Here is a 21523-nt window from a genome sequence, read left to right on the forward strand (position 1 = left end):
TGGCACAGTCTTGGCTCAATGCAGCCTCTACCTCTTCAAGCAATTCTTTTGCCTCAGCCTCCTGAGTAGCTGGGATTACAGGCACCCGCCACCACGCCTGGCTGGTTTTTTTGTATTTTAGTAGAGACGGGGTTGCACCATGTTGGCCAGGCTGGTCTCGAACTCCTGACCTCAGGTGATCCACCCACCTCGACCTCCCAAAATGCTGGGATTACAGGCGTGAGCCACCGTGCCCGGCCATGACTGGCTTATTTCACTTACTACAGTGTCCTTAAGGTTCATTCATGTTGTGACAGTCAGTTTCCTTTTTTTTTTTTTTTTTTTGAAGTTGAATGATATTCCATTGTATACATTACCATATTTTGTGTAAACATTCATAAGTTGATGAACACTTGGGTTGCTTCTACTCTTTGGCTATTGTGAAGAATTCTGCTGTGAATATGGGTGTATAAAAATCTGTTCAAGTCCCTGCTATTGTTTCTTTGAGTATATACCCAAAAGTGGAATTGCTGGGTCATGAAGTAATTCTATTTTTAATTTTTTGAGTACCTGCCAAACTTTTTCCATAGGGGCTGCACTATTTTACATTCCTACCAACAGTATGCAAGGCTTCTAATTTCTTCACATCCTTGCCAGCACTTATTTTCTTATTTAAGAAAAAAAATCACAGCTGCTGTAGTCTGAATGTGTCTCCCAAAATTCATGTGTTGGGAACTTAATTTCCAATGCAGGAGTATTGGGAGATGGCGCCTGTTGGGAAGGATTTATGTCATGAGGGCTACACCATTATCAGTGGAATAATGCTGCTATTAAAAAGGGCTTGTGGGAGAGGGCTCACCCTCTTTTGCCCTTCCACCTTCTGCTTTGTGAGGATGCCGTAAGAATGTCCACCCCAGATGCTAACACCTTGTTTTGGACTTCCCTGCCTCCAAAACTGTGAGAAAATAAATTTCGATTCTTTATAAACTGCCCAGTCTCAAGTATCCTGTTACAGCAGCACGAAACAGATTTAAGACAGTAGCCATCCTAATGAGTATGTGGTGATATCTCATTATGGTTTTGATTTGCATTCCCCTAATCATTAGTGATGTGTATCTTTTCTTTTTCTTTCTTTTTTTTCGGGGGGGACAGAGTTTTGCTGTGTCTCTTAGGCAGGAGTGCAGTGGTGCAGTCTTGGCTCACTGCAACCTCTGCCTCACGGATTCAAGCAATTCTCCTGCTTCAGCCTCCAGAGTAGTTAGGAACACAGGCATGCGCCACCATGCCTGGCTAATTTTTGTATTTTTACTAGAGACAGGGTTTCACCATGTTGGCCAAGCTAGTTTCAAACTCCTGATCTCAAGTGATCTGTCTGCTTCGGCCTTCCAAAGTGCTGGGATTACATACGTACTACGTACATGAGCCCCTGCGCCTGGCCTATGTGTATCTTTTCATGTGCTTCTTGACCATTTGTGTATCTCTTTTAGAGAGGTCTATTCAATTTCCTTGCCTGTTTTTAATTGGGTTGTTATTTTGTCTGTGAGTTGAAAAAGTTAATTATATATTCTGGGTATTAATCTCTTACCAGATACGTGATTTGCATGTATTTTCTGCCATTCTGTAGGTTGCCTTTTCACTGTCTTGATAGTATCCTTTGATATACGAAGGTTTTTCATTTTGATGAAGTTTGATTTATGTATCTTTTCTTTTGTTGGCTGTTCTTTTGGTGCCATATCCAAGAAGTCATTGTCAAATCCAGTACCATGAAGCTTTTCTCCATGTTTTCTTCTAAGAGTTTCATAGGTTTTGCTTTTATGTTTAGATTTTTGGTCCATTTTGAGTTAACTTGTATATGTGGTTTAGGGTAGCGATCCAACTTCATTCGTTTTAATGTGGATATCCAGTTTTTCCATCACCATTTGCTGAGAGACTGTCCTTCCTTTCTCATTAAATGGTCTTGGTACCCTTGTTGCATATCATTTGTTACATATATGTATTTACTTCTGGGCTTTTTATTTCCAAGCTTTTAATTTATTTTTTGCCATGTTGCCCAGGCTGGACTTGAACTCCTGGGCGCAAGTGATTCTCTTTTGTCTGAGCTTCCTCAGTCGGTAGAAATACAGGGACATACTGCCAGGCCCGCTTGGGCTTTTTTAAATTTTGTTTTGTTTTGAGATAGAGTCTTGATCTGTCGCCCAGGCTGGAGTGCAGTGGCGCGATCTTGGCTCACTGAAAGCTCCGCCTCCCAGATTCATGCCATTCTCCTGCCTCAGCCTCCCGAGTAGCTGGGACTACAGGGGCTCGCCACCATGCCCAGCTAATTTTTTGCATTTTCAGTAGAGACGGGATTTCACCATGTTGGTCTGGCTGGTCTCGATCTCCTGACCTCGTGATATGTCCACCTTGGCCTTCCAAAGTGTTGGGATTACAGGCGTGAGCCACTGCACCCAGCCCCGCTTGGGCTTTTAATTCCGTTGGTCTGTATGTCTGGTTTTATGCCAGAACCACACTGTTTTGATTGCCATATGTTTATAGTAAGTTCTGAATTCAGAAAGTGTGAGATAACTTTTTTTCTTTTTCAAGATTATTTTGGCTTATTGGGGGTCCCTGAAGATTCTATATAAATTTTAGGATGGAGTTTTCTATTCTTGCAAAAGAAAAAAAAAAATCATTGGGATTTTGATAGGACTGGCATTGAATCTACAGATCACTTTTGGTAACAATGATACCCTAACTATATTAAGTCTTTAAATCCATGAACATGGGATGTCTTTATGTTTATTTATACCTTCTTTAATTTCTTTCAGCAGCGTCTTAAAGTTTTAAGCGTAGAAATCTTTCACTTTCCTGGTTAAATTTATTCCTAAGTAACTTATTCTTTATGATGCTATTGCAACTTGAATTTTTTTTTTTTTTTTTGAGGCTGGGTGTCACTCTTGCCCAGGCTGTAGTGCAGTGGGGTGCTCATAGCTCACTGCAACCTTGAACTCCCAGTTTCAAGTGATCCTCCCACCTCAGCCTCCTGAGTTGCTGGGACCACAGATGTGCGCCAGCACGTCTAGCTAAGTTTTTTGATGATTTTATTTTTTTGAGACACAGTTTCGCTCTTGTTGCCCAGGCTGGAGAGCGATGGTGTGATCTCGGCTTACCACAACCTCTGCCTCCTGGCTTCAAGCGATTCTCCTGCCTCAGACTTCCATGTAGCTGGGATTACAGGCACGCGCCACTACGCCCAGCTAATTTTGTATTTTTAGTAGCGACAGGGTTTCACCATGTTGGTCAGGCTGGCCTCGAACTCCCACCCTCACGTGATCTGCCTGCCTCGGCTTCCCAAAATGCTGGGATTACAGGCGTGAGCCACCATGCCCAGCTGTTTTTTGATTATTGGTAGAGACAAGGTCTCACTGTGTAGCCTGGGAGGGCCTCAAATTCCTGAGCTCAAGCTGTCTTCCTGCCTTGGTCTCCCAAAATGTTAGGATTACAGATGTGAGCCACTGCACTCAGCCCAATTTGAATTTTTTAAGTTTCATTTTAAAATTGGTAATCTTTAGTGTATAGAAATGCAGCTGATTTTTAGTGTTGATTTTTGTATCCTGTAACTTTGTTAAATTCATGTATTATTTGTAACAGGTTTTTTGTGTGTGGAATTTTTAGGGTCTTCTACTTACAAGATCTTGTCATCTGTGAACAGAGATAATTTTACTTCTTCATTTCCAGTTTGGATGCCGTTTCTTTCTTTTTCTTGCCATATTACTCTGGCTAGAATTTCTAGTGTTGTATTATACTGAATAGAAGTGGTGAAAGTGGGCATCCTTGTCTTGTTTCTGATCTTAGAGGAAAAGTTTCCAGCCTTTCCCCATTGAATATGATGTGAAGTGTGGGTTTTTCATATTTGGCCTTTATTATTTGAGATAATTTTATTCTTTTCTTAGTTTTCTAAGTGTTTTTATTATGAAAGTGTGTTGAATTTTGTCAGATGCTTTTACTTCGTCGATTAAGATGAGTTATGTGGGTTTTTCCTCTGTATTTTAATGTGATGTATTACATTGATTGGTTTTCATAGGTGAACTGTTATTACATTCTTAGAATAAGTCCTTGGTTATGGTGTATAACCATAATAAACTGCTTAATAAACTGTTGATTTGGTTTGCTAATATTTTGTTGAGGATTTTTGCATCAGTGTGCATAAGGATATTGGTCTGTAGTTTTCTTTTTCTTTTCTTTTTTTTTTTTTAGATGGAGTCTTGCTCTCTCACCCAGGCTGGAGTGCAGGGGCATGATCTCAGCTCACGGCAACCTCCGCCTCCCAGGTTCAAGCAATTTTCTTGCCTCAGTCTCCTGAGTAGCTGGGATTACAGGCACGCACTACCACGCCTTGCTAATTTTTGTATTCTTAGTAGAGGTGTGGTTTCACCGTGTTGGCCAGGCTGGTGTCGAACTCTTGACCTTGTGATCCACCTGCCTTGGCCTTCCAAAGTGCTGGGATTACAGGTGTGAGCCACTGTGCCTGGCCCTATAGTTTTCTTGTAGTGTCTTTGTCTGGCTTTTTTAGAGTATGGCAGTACTCCCTGATCTGTGATTTTGCTTTCTGTGGTTTTGCTTTCCGAGGTTTCAGTTACCCGAAGTGGGCTGAGGTTTGATAATCCTAAATGGAAAATTCCAGAAATAAAAATTCGTAAGTTTTAAGTTGCACATCACATTCTGAGTAGTGTGATGAAATATTGTGCCATCTTGCTCCATCCTTTCGTCCAGCATTTACACTGTATATGCTGCCCATCTGTTAGTCAGTTAGCCATCAGTTATCGGATGGACTGCAGTATCACAGTGCTTATGTTCAAGTAGCGCTTATTTTATGTAATAATGACCAAAAGCACGTGAGGACTGTGCCTAATTAAAAATTAAATTTAATCATAGATATACGTAGGAAAAAACAGTATATATAGATGGTCCCAAATTTGATGGTTGAACTTAGATTTTTCACCTTTACCTTGATGCAAAAGCAGTATGCGTTCAGTATGCACCTCTACTTATGATTGTGTTGTCTGGATAAGCCCATCATAGGTTGAATATATCATAAGTCTAAAGCGTCAACTTAGTATATTTTCAACTTATAGTCGGTTTATTGAGACGTAATCCCTTTGTAAGTGGAGGAACAGCTGTATAGGATTTGGTACTTTTCAAGGCATCCACTAGGGTTCTTGGAATGTGTCTCCCTTGGATAAGGGGGCGCAACTACTCTAATACTGGCTTCAGAGAGTGAGTTAGAAAGTGCTCCTTCCTCTTCACATCTTAGGAAGAGGTTTAATTCTTTAACTCTTTGCTGGAATTCTGGGAGGTTTTTGATTACTGATTATGTCTCCTTACTGGTTATAGGTCTATTTTTATTTTCTGTTTATTCATGATTCATTTTTAGTAGGTTATGTGTTTCTAGGAGTTTGTCCATTTTATTTCATTTATCCAGTTTGTTGGCTAATTGTCTATAAGACTACCTTATAATCCTTGCTATTTCTGTAAGGTTGACCATTGTTATCTTCTCTTTCATTTCTGGTATTAGTAATTCAGGTCTCCTCTTTTCTTGGTTTGTCCATTAGTTTGATATTTTCATTAAATCAATTTTTGATTTTTTTGTTGATTTTTCTTTTCCCTTTCCTTTTTCCGTTTTTTTGTTTTGTTTTGTTTTGTTTTTTTGAGACGGAGTCTCGCTCTGTTGCCCAGGCTGGATTGCAGTGGCTCAATCTCTGCTCACTGCATGCTCTGCCGCCTCCTGGGTTCAAGTGATTCTCCTGCCTCAGCCTCCCGAGTAGCTGGGACTACAGGTGTCTGCCACTATACCCGGCTAATTTTTGTTTTATTTTTTATTTTTAGTAGAGATGGGGTTTCACCATGTTAGCCAGGATGGTCTCGATCTCCTGACCTCTTGATCCTCCTGCCTCAGCCTCCCAAAGTGCTGGGATTACAGGCCACTGCACCTGGCCTCCTTTTTTTTTTCTTTCTTTCTTTTTTAGGGAAGGTTTCACTCCCTTATCCCATACTGGAGTACAGTGGTATGATCACGGCTCATTGCAGCCTCAACTTCTCGAACTCAGGCGATTCTTCCACTGCAGCCTCCCAAATAGCTGGGACTATAGGTGTGTGTGCCACCATGCTTGGATAAACTTTCTTTTTTTTTTTTTTGTATTTTTAGTAGAGACAGGATTTCACCATGTTACCCAAGCTGGTCTTTAACTCCTGGGTTCAAGTGTTCTGCCTGCCTTGACTTCACAAAGTGCTAGGCTCACACTGCACCCGACCTGATTTTGTTGATTTTTCTGTATTGCTTTTCTATTCTGTATCACGTTTGTATCTGCTCTGATCTTACTTTCTTTTCTTGCTTTGAGTTTAGCTTGCTCTTTTCTAGTTTCTTAGGGTGGAAAGTTAAATTATTGATTTGATATCTTTTATAACCACATATCTACGGCTGCACATTCCTGTTAAGTGCTGCTTTAAGCTGCATTCAACTGGTGTGTCGTGTTTTCATTTTTGTTCAAATGAAAGTTTTGTTACATTCCTTGTGATTTATCTATTATTTAGGAGTATGTTTTAATATTTTAATATTCATGAATTTTCCAAATTTTCTTATGTTAATGTCTAATTTCATTCTGTGTGGTCAAGAACATAGTTTGTATAAATTATATAAATTAACTCCTTTTAAATTCATTCAAACTTGTTTTACAGTTATCTCATGTGCACATGAGAATTTATGTCTTGTTGGGAAGAGTGTTCAATAAATGTCTGTTGGGTTTAGTGTACAGTGTTACCGAAGTCTTCTGTTTCTCGCTGATCTTCTAATTGTTCTATCAATTAGAACATGGGTATTGAAGTCTCTAGCTATTGTTGATTTGTGTATTTGTGCTTTTTATTTTTAGAGAGTATTGATGCTGGTAGGTGAGGATGATGACTTTTTTTTCCTAAACGAGACTGGCGTCTCACTTTGTGGCCTAGGCTAGAGTGCAGTGGTGCAGTCATAGCTCATTGCAGCCTTAAACTCCTGAGCTCCAGCGATCCTCCTGCCTCAGCCTCCTGAGGAGGTGGTACTACAGACACATGTCAACATGCCTGGTTAATTTTTAAATTTTTTGGAGAGATCGAGTCCCACTATGTTGTCTGTACTGCTGTTGAACTCCTAGCCTCAAGTAAATCTCCCACCTGCCACCCGAGCCTCACAAAGTGCTAGGATTACTGGCATGAGCTACTGCACTGGGCCTGTCCCCCCCCCCCCCCCGCCAAGAGATGGGGTTCTTGCTGTGTTGCCCAGGCTGGACTTGAACTCCTAGGCTCATGTGATCCTTCCAAGTAACTGGGACTACAGGTGCACACCACCACTCCTGGCTGAGAATGATAATTTGATGTTGCATTGTATAAATCTTTTTAATATTGATTCTAAAGGGGTCCTATAAATCAATATGAAAGATTAAGGTCACCAATAAAAAACTGACAGAAGATGAACAGGCAATTCACAGAAAAAGAAATGCAAATTCCTAATCATAGGAAGGAAGCTCAGCCTCATTGGGAGTAAGGAAAATACAAAATAAAATTAGATAACCATTAAAAAAATCAAATTAGGAAAAATTTAAAAATTATTATTATTTGAGATGGAGTCTCACTCTGTCCCCCAGGCTGGAGTGCAGTGATATGATCTCGGCTCACCGCAGCCTCCGCCTCCTGGGTTCCAGTGATTCTACTGCCTCAGCCTCCTGAGCAGCTAGGATTACAGTTGCTCGCCGTCACGCCCGGCTAATTTTTATATTTTTAGTAGAGATGGGGTTTCGCCATGTTGGCTAGGCTGGTTCCGAACTGCTTGCCTTGCCCTCCCAAAGTGCTGGGATTACAGGCATGAGCCACCCCACCTGGCAAAAAATTTAAAAATTATTATGTAGTCTTAGGATATGGCAGGACAGGTATTCCCCCAAAAATTGTTAATGAGACTGTAAGTTGTTCTTTTTTTAAATTGTTAATGACACTGTAGAGTGCAATGGTGTGATCTCGGCTCACTGCAACCTCCTCCTTCCAGGTTCAAGCCATTCTCCTGCCTCAGCCTCCCTAGTAGCTGGGATTACAGGCACCCGTCACCATGCCCTGCTAGTTTTTGCATTTCTAGTAGAGACGGGGTTTCACCTTGATGGCCAGGCTTGACATGAACTCCTGACCTCAAGTGACTGGTCTGCCTCAGCCTCCCAAAGTGCTGTGATTATAGGTATGAGCCACTTCCCCTGGCCCAGAGTTAATTTTTGCTGTTACAGTGTTTTAGCTTTGTGCATATGGCATCTCATAGTTTAGGGATAAAGAGAATTGTTGCTTCAAAGGATAAATATGTAATTTGTCTAGATGTTGCCGCATTTTCTTCCATAGTGGTGTACCATATTTAGTTCCTATTTGCAGTTTTTGTTTCTTTTCAATTGCATCATCAGTAGAAGTTTATAAACGTTTGAATTTTTAATGTCTGATACTGAGAAGTTGTGTTTGAATTTAGCTTAATTTTGTATTTTTTTACTACAAATGAGGCTACAAATGATTTCTTCAGTGAACTGATTCATATTTCTTGCCAATCTTTTTATTGGGCTGTTAGTCTTTTGCTTAACATTTTTAGAAGCTTTTTATATGTTAGAGATATTAGTTGATTAGGTGACATAAAGTATTTTTTTGACTTATAATTAGTGAAACTTTTAAATTATAATTGGATTCTAAATTAAAATGTGTATATTCTTTGACCCTGCAACTTCACTTCTAGAAATTTATCCTAGAATGCTAATAAAAGGATATTAATAGTCCCAGCATTTTCACCCTTATGTGCATGGCCAAGGGAATTGGAAACATGTTCATACAAAAACTTCTACATCCATGTTTATTATTACATATCTACATCCATGTTATATTATTATTCATAATAGCCAAAGATGGAAACAGCCTGAGTGTCTATGAACTGATGAATGGATAAACAAAATGCAGTATATTGATGCAGCGGAATATTATTTAGCTATAAAATTGAATGAAATACTGACACATGCTACAACATGGATGAACCTTGAAAAAATGCTGATTGGAAGAAGCTAGACACAAAAGGCTACATGTGTGATTCCATTTATGAATTCTATTTATGTATAATCCCAGAATAGGCAAATCCATAGAGACAGAAAGTAGATTAGTGGTTCTGAGGGGGAGTAGGGGGAGAAGGAAATAAATAATGTCTCCTAATGGGTGTAGGGCTTCTTTTGGGGGGTGATAAACATGTTCTGGAGTTAGATAGTGGTGATGGTTGTACAATCTTTTGAATATTCTAAAAACCACTGACTTGTGCACTTGAAAATGGTGAATTTTATGAGATATGACATATATGTTTAAAATAAAATGTATAACCTCAATCTAATCATGAGAGAATATTAGATTAATTCAAATTGAGGGACGCTATGTAAAATTATTGGTGAAGAGTATACTAGTATTCCTTGAAAGTATCAAGATCATGGAAGTAAAAAAATAAAAGTCTTGGGAACTGACTTAGATTGGAAGAGCCTAAAGAAATGTGAGAACTAAATGTGGTGTTAAATCTTTGATTAGTTTCTGAACCAGAAAAAGAAAATGTGAAAAATGGCAAAATTCAAATAAGGTATGTAGATTAAAGTTTTGTAGCAATGTTAATTTCCTGTTTTAGATAATTATACCATGGTTATAGAAGATTTTAACATTTGGGGAAGCTGGGTGAAGGGGATATACAGGAACTCTTGGTTTTTGCAACTTTTCTGTAGGTTTAATATTATCTCAAAATTTAAAAAATTAATTGCAGCAGTTTTAAATACGTGAAAATTCCATGTACTCTTATCAATATTGGAATGGTTAAAATTATGGCACATTCATACAGTGAGATGCTGAGTAGTTAGCTATTAAAAAGAGTGTGGGCCAGGTATGGGGGCTCATGCCTGTAATCCCAGCACTTTGCAGTAAGCTGAGATTACACCACTGCACTCCGGCCTGGGCAACAAAGCAAGACATCTCAGGGGGAAAAAAAAAAAAGCTAAATAAGAAACAACACTAATACTTAATGGCTTAAAACCACAAGCATTTATTGCAATTATTTGGGTTAGTGGTGTGAGTGAAACTCAGCAAGAGTTCTTCACTGATTTCTCTCCGTGTGTCTCATGCTTCTGTAGTCACCTGTAGGCTTGATTATAATTGGGTCATCTAAGATGGCCTTGCTTCTGTGTCTGACAGTTGGTGATGGCTGTTAACTGGTTTGTCTGTGAGGCCTTGATAGGGAGAGTTTCTTATGCTCCCATACTCCTGTGGCAGGAAGAGATTTCTCCTTGTGGTAGTCTTGAAGATCTTTGGCAATCTAGGTTCAGAAATCCATGTTTTCACTTCACCTGACTGTTGGTTACAGGAAGTTGTCAAACCAGCTTTGATCTAGGGACGTGGAGAAATAGACTGAACCTTTTGATAGAATTGGCAGCAAAGTCATATTGTGAAAATGTGTGTGTACAGGGATGAGAGCAATTTGTAGCTCTTTGTTTTTGCAGTTTTCCATAGGAGTGATGGAATCAGATTTGTGTTTTTTAAAAGTTCACTCTGAGTGTCATGTCACCACAAGTTTGGAGAGGACAGGGAAAACGAGTCAAGGCAGGGTTAACAGGTCATTGCAGTAATCTGTGGGAGAGATGATAAATAAGAACGTGCACAGACATTGCACACTTTTCATCCTCTGCTTCTAAACGTCTCTGGAATTGGGATATCTCAAGATATTCCATACTGATTTAAAGTGGTCCGAGCTGTCCCTCAGGCCTTTGAGCATGTGATACCCATACCCATCTCTCTTATTATGTAGATAAAGAAACTTCAGCCCTAGAGAAGTTAAGTTGCTAAGGAACACATAATTTGCAAGGGACAGAGCAGTCAGATCCTGGAACCTCAGTCTCTTGAAGACCCAGTTGATTTTCTACTAAAGCTCCAGTGATTTGCATTGATGGGACAGATCAAAAGTCTATAATCTTTTTCTCTTTTCTTTCTTTTTTTTTTTTTTTTCGAGATAGAGTCTTGCTGTGTTGCCCAGGTTGGAGTGCAGTGGCGGGATTTCAGCTCACTGCAACCTCCGGCACCTGGGTTCAAGCAATTCTCCTGTCTCAGTCTCCCAAGTAACTGGCACCAAGTAGCCCGCCACCATGCCTGGCTAATTTTTGTATTTTTTAGTAGAGGTGGGGGTTTCACTATGTTGACCATGCTGGTCTTGAACTCCCGACATTGTGATCTGCCCGCCTCAGCCCCCTAGAGTGCTGGGATTACAGGCTTCAGCCTGTGCTATAATCTTAGCACCTTCCCTTATTAGGGGGAAGTGAAGGCATCAGGGATAACACCAAATGAAGTTTTATTTTAAATGACCGAGGTAGGCCCTAACTTTATTTTACACATTTTTTCTGTACCATTTAAAGATAATAGATTTCTTATATTTCTTTACTAATTTTCATAATAACTTTATTTTTTAGCTACAAGGCTTTGGCCGACCAAGTGTGTATCATGCTGCTATTGTCATCTTCCTTGAATTCTTTGCGTGGGGCCTGTTGACAACTCCAATGTTGACTGTAAGTATTGCTGAACTGGGTTTTTGTTTTGTAAGAGAAAGAGGTAAGTGCTTAGGCATGTATCACTGTGTATGTCTAGATACGTGTTTGGGAATAGCTCTTGATAGTGATTTAAAACAGCTTGTTTCTTTTTTTTTTTTTTTTTTTTCCCATTGTGGTTTCTGAACCACATGTAACACAAACACCTCTTTAAATATTCCTAGGTAGCACTGCACTCCTATTGAACCAGACTTGGGGGTGCTGTTACACAAATGAACTGTATATGTTTAGGAAGATCTTTAAGATGCTTTAAAGCAGCAATTCCCAGCCTTTTTAGTACCAGGGACTGGTTTCGTGGAAGACAGTTTTTCCATAGAAGTGGGTTGGTTGGGGGAGGGTTTCAGGGTGAATCTGTTCCACCTCAGATCATCAGACATTAGATTCTCATAATGAGCGCAACTTAGGTCCCTCACATGCATAGTTCAGAGTAGGGTTCGCACCCCTATAAGAATCTAATGCCACTGCTGATCTGACAAGAGGCAGAGCTCAGGTGGTAATGCTCACTCACCTGCTGCTCTGTGTGACTGGGTTCATAACAGGCCACTGACTCATAGGGTCCTGCCCTACAGGAAATTGCAAGGCATTGTTGAAGTCTGTAACTTCTTTATGGGGATGTTAATGGTCTTTGATTTAAGAACATAGTAAATAGCAGATTGGTGAGTACTTTGTAACAATGAGTAATAATTGTAGGAATGTCTAAATTTCAGTTTTTCATAGCTTATCGATAGCCATTTTCTTTTTCTTTTTCTTTTTTTTTTTTTTGAGGTGGAGTCTCGCTCTGTCGCCCGGACTGGAGTGCAGTGGCCGGATCTCAGCTCACTGCAAGCTCCGCCTCCCGGGTTTACGCCATTCTCCTGCCTCAGCCTCCCGAGTAGCTGGGACTACAGGCGCCCGCTGCCTCGCCCGGCTAGTTTTTGTATTTTTAGTAGAGACGGGGTTTCACCATGTTAGCCAGGATGGTCTCGATCTTCTGACCTTGTGATCTGCCCGTCTCGGCCTCCCAAAGTGCTGGGATTACAGGCTTGAGCCACTGCGCCCGGCCACGATAGCCATTTTCTTCAGAGGTGGTATTGAATATCTTAGCAAGAACTTGTATGTTTAATCTATGATGTGGTTAGAAGGAAGGGAGATGCCAAAGAAAAGATGACGGGGCAGATCTTAGGTGGCTTACAACTATTTAATGCTTAATTTTAATAAAGTATTTTAAATTGGAGTTAAGTTTCAGTTGTTTTAATTATTCTTTAAAAATTATTGATGGGCTGGGGACAGTAGCATATGCCTTTAGGCCCAGCTATTTAGCAGGCTGAGGTAGGAGGGTTGCTTGAGCTCAGGAGTTCAAGTCTAGCCTGGGCAACATAGCAAGACCCCATCTCTAAAAAAACAAAATTAAAAAAATAAAACATTGGAGCTCAACTCTTCCTAATCATCATTTTGCCTTACTGAAGAATCCCTCTGGGTACAGATAATCTTTGTTCTTAAATAAGGTTTAGACAGCAGAGAACTTTAGAGGGTGGCTGTTAGCCCGTTAGCCTTACATAAGACTTTGCTATGAACCTTTTAAAGTTTTTAATTCTTCTGGCACATTTCAAATACAGTTTGAGGACTGATGCGGTGGCTCATGCCTGTAATCCTAGCACTTTGGAAGGCCAAGGCTGGCGGATCACCTGAGGTTGGGAGTTCAAGACCAGCCTGACCAACATGGAGAAACCCTGTCTCTACTAAAAATACAAAATTGCCAGGCATGGTGGTGCATGCCTGTAATCCCAGCTACTCAGGCGTCTGAGGCAGGAGAATTGCTTGAACCCGGAAGGTGGAGGTTGCGGTGAGCTGAGATGGTGCCATTGCACTCCACCTGGACAAAAAGAGCAAAACTCCATCTCAAAAAAAAAAAAATAGTTTGATTAATTAAAATTATAATTTGGGTGGAACAGAGGACTTAAACATTGCCTGCTTCCTTAATCCTTCTTTTTTTCTTATTGCAGTTTTTCCTCCATAGTAGGAAACCTATAGTAGGTTATTTGTTATTAGTTAATGAGGATAATTAGTCCCATTTTGAGTTTCATGAGATTCTAATTTTCCTCACTGTTTGCGTAGTGCTGCCTGGGATATAGTTGGTGCTTAATAAATATATTCCTTGAACAAATACATGTGTTTGTTCAGGACACATTTTTAGTATGAATATAGACAAACCAGATCACTCTTTTTTTTTCCATTTAAAAAAATTATGGTAAAATACACATAACAAACTTACAGTTTTCACTGTTTTGAAGGATACAGCTCAGTAGTATTAGATACATTTCATACTGTTGGGTATCTGTCACCACCATCCATCTCTAAAACTCATTTCATGTTTTAAAAATGGGTGGCTTGAGTGTGTTCCAGTCTCTTATATGCATGTATATAGTCTAGAGTCAACCGATTTGGGGAGAGCTTTTCAAGCCTCTTGTGGCTGTCTCACCTCCTACAACTACCTGTTGTATCTCTCCCTGGCCTAGTCCACTAGTCTGCCACCAGTCTTCCATGTTTGCCCTGTTAACTTGACAACACTCCAAATCCAATGAGTCCTCTCAGGCAGCAGCATGCCATGTTTAAACTAACATACCCCACACAGCTGGGGTTGGGGGAGGGGCAGGAGTCTGGTAGCAGCTCAAAACTAAAACCACCGTTACTGCCTAAAGTTCAGGAACTTAATAAATAAATGCTCCCAGTTTGTTTTATGCCTTTGGTTGAATTCCAGAGCACGGAAATAGGTTCATATAGCTGTATTGAAAGATAATTTGTTAATGTTTTTATACTGTCATGTCAAATGTGAGAAGTCTGACAATTTTTTCTTTCTTGTAGATGTTGGGTTTGTAATACATTAAAAAAAAAATTCAAGGCCGGGTGCAATGGCTCACGCCTGTAATCTCAGCACTTTGGGAGGCTGAGGTGGGCGGATCACGAAGTCAAGGAGTTCGAGATTGGCCTGGCCAACATGGTGAATCCCCGTCTCTACTAAAGATATACAAAAGGTAGCCAGGCATGGTGGCATGCACCTGTAGTCCCAGCTGCTCAGGAGGCTAAGGCAGGAGACGCGCTTGAACGCGGGAGGTGGAGATTGTGGTGAGCCGAGATCACACCACTGCACTCCAGCCTGGGCAACAGAGTGAGACTCCTTCTCAAAAAATTAAAATTAAAATAAAAAAAATAAGAAAGAGAGAAAGAAATTCAAACCATTAGAGGGTTCCTATAATATTTCTGAGTAATATAATTAGAAAAACCACTGGATTAGCTGGTATCTCAGTACTTTATGCACTTTTCGATTTCTGTATTTCCCTGATTGTCCTAAAAACCAGAAAATAGGAAAGATGTACTCCTACCCTTGCAATATAAAATTATAGGATTTTGAACTGTGTTAGGAGTTTGAACTGAGGAAAATATGAATCTATAGAATGATATATTTTCCTAAATTTTCCTCATGGCTAAAATAGGAACCAGATACCTTTTTGTGTAAGCTTTTAATTGAAGTATAATGTGTACAGAAAGGTGTACAAATTATAAATACACAGCTTGATGAATTTTTTTATACAGTAAGTACACTTACATATCCAGCACTATACCACACTCTCAGAAACAATCCTAAGTAATTTCTGTCCTTGACACATTTCTAATATGACAGTTTGGCCTTTGTATTTGTGTGTTTAATATTATATAAGTGGAATCATACAGCGTATACTCTGTTGTCTGGCTCTTTTGGCTGAGTACGTTTATGAGATTAATCCATGTTGTATATAGCAACATTTCATTGTTGTAGAGTGTGTTGTTATATAACCACATATGATTTTCTGTTATCTTGGGCAGGAAAGGATTAACTCAGCAGGCCCGAGTTGCTCAAATCTTTCATGTTCCCAAGAGGACCATTTTCTGTGACTGGTCCTTGACAGGCCAGAATTGAGCTCTTAGAATATTCTGCATTTTGTGTGATTGAATCTTTGAACTTCACTGTTCCAGTTTGTGCAAACAGCATTATTTATGATGAACACCTCCTTTCCTTCTCATGAACTAGAGCTTTGGTAACTGGTCATTCATTGTGTGCCTTCAAGATCACCTGCCAAGAAAAACCCTGAACTCCTAGGCTTTTGTGAGCTTCCATAGTAGACAACACTTCACATAATGTTGTTACAGTTTCTCTTTTTCTTTTTCTTTTCTTTTTTTCCCCCCAAGACAGAGCCTGGCTGTCTTGCCCAGGCTGGAGTGCAGTTGCGCTATCTCGGCTCACAGCAGCTCCGCCTCCTGGGTTCAGGTGATTCCCCTGCCTCAGCCTCCCAAGTCCTAGCTAGTTTTTGTATTTTTAGTAGAGATGGGGTTTCGTCATGTTGGCCAGACTGGTCTCAAACTCCTGGCCTCAAGTGATTCACCCACTTCGGACTCCCAAAGTGCTGGGATTGTAGGCTTGAGCCACTGTGCCTGGCCATTGTTACAGTTTATTGCTGGAGGAATTAAATGCTTTATGTGTGACTCCACTGGGAGAGGACTCTTAGAAGCATGCACCTGGTTTCCTCCAGACTTTGCCTGATGTCCCTTTTCCCTTTGCTGATTTTGCTTTGTGTCCTTTTGCTTTAATAAACTGTAAGTATAACAGTTTCAGAGTTCTGGAATCCTCTTAGCAAACTGCTGAACTTAGAGATGGTCCTGGAGTCTATTGACACAAATCCATTTGGGTGTTGGACATTTGGGTTTCCAGTTTTTGCCGATTACATATATTGCTGTTGTAATATTTCTTGTATATATCTTTTGGTGAACATGTATACATGTTTCTTGGAGTATATATCTGGGAGTAAAATTGCATGGTTGTGTTCAATGTCACTATGTAGTGCTAAAAGTTTTCCAGAGTGGGTGAACAATTTACTCTTCAGCCAGGCAGACTCCATATCTTCACTGGCAATTTGAATTTCATTCTGGTGGGTACATTATGGTCTTAATTTGCATATTCCTAATGACCAGTGAAGTTAACTCCCTTTATATATATCTATTGGCCATGTGACTATCTTTTTGTTAAGTGTCAGTTCAAGTGACATCAGTTTTTAAAAAATTGGGTTGTATGCCTTTTTCTTATTTGTAGGAGTTCCTTATATATTCTGGGTACAATTTTTTTTCATGTGTACATTTGTCTCTATACACATATATATACTTATTGTTGATATCTTTTTCTTATTCTTGGATTGCCTTTCTTCTTTTTTTTTTTTTTGAGATGGAATCTTGTTCTGTTGCCTAGGCTGGAGTGCAGTGGTATGATATCGGTTCACTGCAACCTCCACCTCCCGGGTTAAAGCAATTCTCCTGCCTCAGCCTCCCAAGTAGCTTGGAATACAGGCGTGTGCCACCATGCCCGGCTAATTTTTGTATTTTTAGTAGAAGTGGGGTTTTACCATGTTGGGCATGCTGATCTTGAACTCCTGACCTCAAGTGATCCGCCCGCCTTGACTTCCCAAAGTGCTGGGATTACAGATGTGAGCCAGAATGCCCAGCCTGGGATTGCCTTTCTGCTCTCTTAATGCCTTTGGATGACACTAATTTTAATTGAATTTAAGTTTTTATGTTGTTCAATTTATTTTTCCTTATGGTTAGTGCTTTTAAAAAATCCTGTTTCAGAAAACTTTTTCTACCACAAGCCTGTATTGGTTTACTGTTCTCATGTAGTCCTATCATCTAAAAAGATCATTATGTTTGGTATGGGGTCAGTATTCACGTTGGTTGCAAAAGAATATATAGTTGAACCAGCATCATTTATTGAAAAAATTCTTCTTTCCCCACTGTACTGTGTCACCTTTGTCATAAATGAGACAACCGTCCACATATGGGTTTGTTTCTAATTCTTTTAGTATTCTTTTGAGCTGTGTGTGTGTGTGTGTGTGTGTGTGTGTGTGTGTGTATATATATATATATATATATATTTTTTTTTTTTTTTTTTTTTTTTTTTTGAGATGGAGTCTCGCTCTGTCGCCCAGGCTGCAGTGCAGTGGTGCAGTCTTGGCTCACTGCAGGCATTATTTTTTTTATTTTTATTTTTTGGGCAATGGAGTCTTACTCTTATCACCCAGGCTGGAGTGCAGTGGTGCGATCTCGGCTCACTGCAACCTCTGTCTTCCGGGTTCAAGTGATTCTCCTGCTTCAGCTTCCTGAGTAGCTGGAATTACAGGCAGGCATGCACCACCATGCCTGGCTAATTTTTATATTTTTAGTAGAGACCAGGTTTCACCATGTTGGCCAGGCTAGTCTCGAACTCCTGACCTCAGGTGATCTGCCTGCCTCAGTCTCCCAAAGTGCTGGGATTGCAGGTGTGAGCCACTGTGCACAGCCATAGTATCTTGTATAAATTCCTTAGTGTGGTACATTTTCCTAAAGATTGCCTTGATCTAAGGCTTTTTTATGTCTCTGTATATTTTATAATCAGCTCTTCAATATCCACAAAATAATTTGCCAAGAATTTTGATTATGACTGCATTGACTATAGATTGATTGTAGAAGAATGGACATTGTTGTCTTCTTTTTTTTTCTTTTTTATTAATTCTTTGGTTGAGAGTCTCACTCTGTCGCCCAGGCTCACTGCAACCTCTGCCTCCAGGGTTCAAGTGATTCTCCTGCCCCAACCTCTTGCGTAGCTGGGACTACAGGCGTGTGCCACCACACCCGGCTAATTTTTTTTAGTAGATACGGGGTTTCAGCGAGGCTGGTCTTGAACTTCTGGTCTCGAGTATGTTGTGGAGAAATATTTTGAGACTATCCAGATATCTTGTTCGTTTTCTGTTGGCCTACTAATTTTAGTATCCATAAATGCTTGTCTGCAACAGTTTTTACTGTGGTATTTGTCGAATGACATCTGTTTCCCTATTTTATTCGAGATCAGCCTCGGCGAAACCCCATCTCTACTAAATTAGCCAGGCATGGTGGCGCACTCCTGTAATCCCAGCTACTCAGGAGACTGAGGCAGGAGAATCGCTTGAACCCGGGAGGTGAGGTTGTGGTGAGCTGAGATCGTGCCACTGCACCCAAGCCTGGGTGACAGAGTGAGACTTTGAATCAGACAACAACAAAGAAAGACAGTATGTCTGTTCTTCCCCAATTAATCTGTAGTCAATGCAATCATAATCAAAATTCTTAACAGGTTATTTTGTGGCTATTGAAGAGCCGATTATAAAATATATGGAGACATAAGGCAGATCTTAGACCAAGGCAATCTTGAGGAAGATGAACCACACTACAGAATTGGTCATGGATGAAATCATAGGGGGTCGAAGCTGTCTTCTTGAGTCAGTTCCTGAGTGGGGGCCACAAGATCAGATGAGCCAGTTTATCAATCTGGGTGGTGCCAGCTGATCCATTAAGTGTAGGGTCTGCAGAATATCTCAAGCAGTGATATTAGGAGCAGTTTAGGGAGGGTCTGAATCCTGTAGCCTCCAGCTGCCTGATTCATACCCATAATTTCTAATCTTGTGGCTAATGTTGGTCCTGCAAAGGCAGTCTAGTCCCCAGGCAAGAAGGAGGTCTGCTGTGGGAAAGGGCTATTGTCTTTGTTTTAAAAACTATAAACTAAGTTTCTCCCAAAGTTAGTTCATGCTATGCCCAGGAATGAACAAGGACAGCTTGGAGGTAAGAAGTAAGATGGAGTCAGTTACGTTAGATCTTTCACTGTCTCAGTCATAATTTTGCAAAGGCTGTTTCAAGTTTACAGTCAGGTTGTAGCCAGTTTTCCACCTGTAGTCTAGATACCTGTGGTTACTAGAGTGTAGTTCTTCAGCCCAGGTGGAAAGCCTTATTCCCTAACATTTAATGCAGGGACTGGTTATAGGCAGTCTTGCTCTGTGAAAGTGTGGGTATTCTACCGTACTGAGGTACTCTATGGAATTGTGTGGTCGTAGGGCTTTGTGCACTTTTGGCGGCTTGAGAGATCTGGGGCACCGTCCTTTTTGAATCTCATCCCATTCAATTCTGCAAGTATCCCACGTAGAAGTCCCACAGTTTTCGGAGAACTGTGCTTGTGATTGTTATCACAATAACAGTCCCTGGAGAGGAAGACACCAGGGAGCTTACTTTGTGACCTTTTAGTACCCTTTCATTTATGGCTATTTTTTCCTACTCCTCTGGTTCGGGAGGTTTCTTTCCGGGTTCTGGAAAATGAACTTCTTCAGGGTCTTCTCTTTCACCTTCAAGTGCTACTTTTCTTCAGCTCTTTCAGGTTTTGTTGTCAGCGTTTTCTCATCTGTTTTGTATCATCCAGAAGCGCCTTATGATTCTTGGCTTTCCAGGAATGCTGTAAATTTGATTTCATATTTTTTTCTGTTTTATCTGTGGAAGTGGAGAAACACAGCTCTGTGTATGTTTATTACATGTAGATATTTCTAAGCTTTGTTGTACTAGAAGACAGTTCATTTCTTAAAACTTTATAGTTACTGTTTTAAAAGTGAGAAGCAAATGTCATTTTTTTCTTTTAAAATGTTTCCTTTTTTTTGTTTCAAGCAAATGCCATTTTATTTTATGTTTACTGTAGTTCATCTCAAGAATACTTACAGGGGATATTTTCCTTGAGTTATTTATTTATTTAGATAGATCGATAGATAAATCGATCAATCGATCGATAGATACAAGGTCTTGCTCTGTTGTCCAGGATAGAGTGCAGTGGTGCAGTCATAACTCACTGCAGTCTTGATCTTCTGGGCTCAAGCCAATCCTCCCACTTCACCTTCCTCAGTAGCTGGGATTACAGGTGTATGCCACTGTGCCTGGCTAAGCCTGAGATTTTTTAAATATAGAGATGTTAAAAATGAAAGCTTTGATCTCTGAGATATTTAATACACCTTTTATTATTAGGCTTACTTTATTCTGATAACATTTGTTGCCTTTTGTAGCTAAATTATTTACATACTTTATTTTGGTTTTTAAACTTTATCAAAAGCCTGAGTAGAATATAGCTGTTTTATTTACAACTTCTTTATTTTATGAAGGTTAGCCTTTTTAAATTATTGACTTGTTTTACTTTTTTCTCTAGTAAGGTTTCACTGTTTCCTTTTGCTGGGGAGGGTGGGTAGAAAATGGTAGAAGAGTTTCTAAAAGCATGGATTGAAAATTTTTAGAGGAATTGCCTGCATGGTAGCTTGATTGCTTGAAATGGGCCCATACTGTCAGAAATTACGTGAGATCTATCTAGTTTAGTGTGTAGCTCAGTGAGTATATATTCTGTCATTCATCCATAGATACGGTTTTGCCAAATTAAAACGATGGTCTCTTATTCCTAAAGTACAAAGGGAATGCAAGTTTGCATCATTTTCCATGTAGAATTATAGCAGTGATCTGAGGTTGAGAGGGTAAGGTTTGAGGTGGGATTAGGGAAGGACCAGCACTGCTGCTCCTTTGACAGCATGAGAGAACCCTAGAGGTGTTGGTGCAGTGTTGACCAGCACTCACTCCACCCTCTGTTTCCCACTGAAAGAAACTAAGAGGAAGCTTGTGGGGAAGGGGAGTCAGAAATGTCCATAGTCTCTTAGCTCTGATCTGACAGAGTATAGAAGGGAGAATGTGGGACTGAGAGATAATGGGTTAATAATGAACATGATCAGGCCGGGAGTAGTAGCTCATGCCTGTAATCCCAACACTTTGGGAGGCCGAGGTGGGTGGATCACAAGGTCAGGAGTTCAAGACCAGCCTGGCCAGTATGGTGAAACTCCATCTCTACTAAAAATACAAAAATTAGCTGGGCGTGGTGGTGGGCGCCTGTAGTCCCAGCTACTCGGGAGGATGAGGCAGGAGAATCGCTTGAACCTGAGAGGCAGAGGTTGCAGTGAGCTGAGATCGCACCACTGCACTCCAGCCTGGGCGACAGTGAGACTCCATCTCCAAAAAAAAAATCGACATGATCCGATAAGCGT

The 21523-nt window shown here is 40.3% G+C and overlaps 1 protein-coding gene across 1 annotated transcript in view; it reads left to right on the plus strand.

Moving 5' to 3' along the window:
• MFSD14B (major facilitator superfamily domain containing 14B) overlaps positions 1–21523 on the plus strand; it is a 77360-nt gene that overhangs the window by 24825 nt on the left and 31012 nt on the right. The window contains exon 2 of the mRNA XM_030919157.1: positions 11487–11582. Within this exon, the coding sequence (XP_030775017.1) occupies positions 11487–11582 (96 nt within the window). The remainder of the gene's footprint in view (positions 1–11486; positions 11583–21523) is intronic.

Source organism: Rhinopithecus roxellana, chromosome 16 (assembly GCF_007565055.1).
Source record: "Rhinopithecus roxellana isolate Shanxi Qingling chromosome 16, ASM756505v1, whole genome shotgun sequence".
In the NCBI taxonomy this organism is placed as follows: domain Eukaryota; kingdom Metazoa; phylum Chordata; class Mammalia; order Primates; family Cercopithecidae; genus Rhinopithecus; species Rhinopithecus roxellana.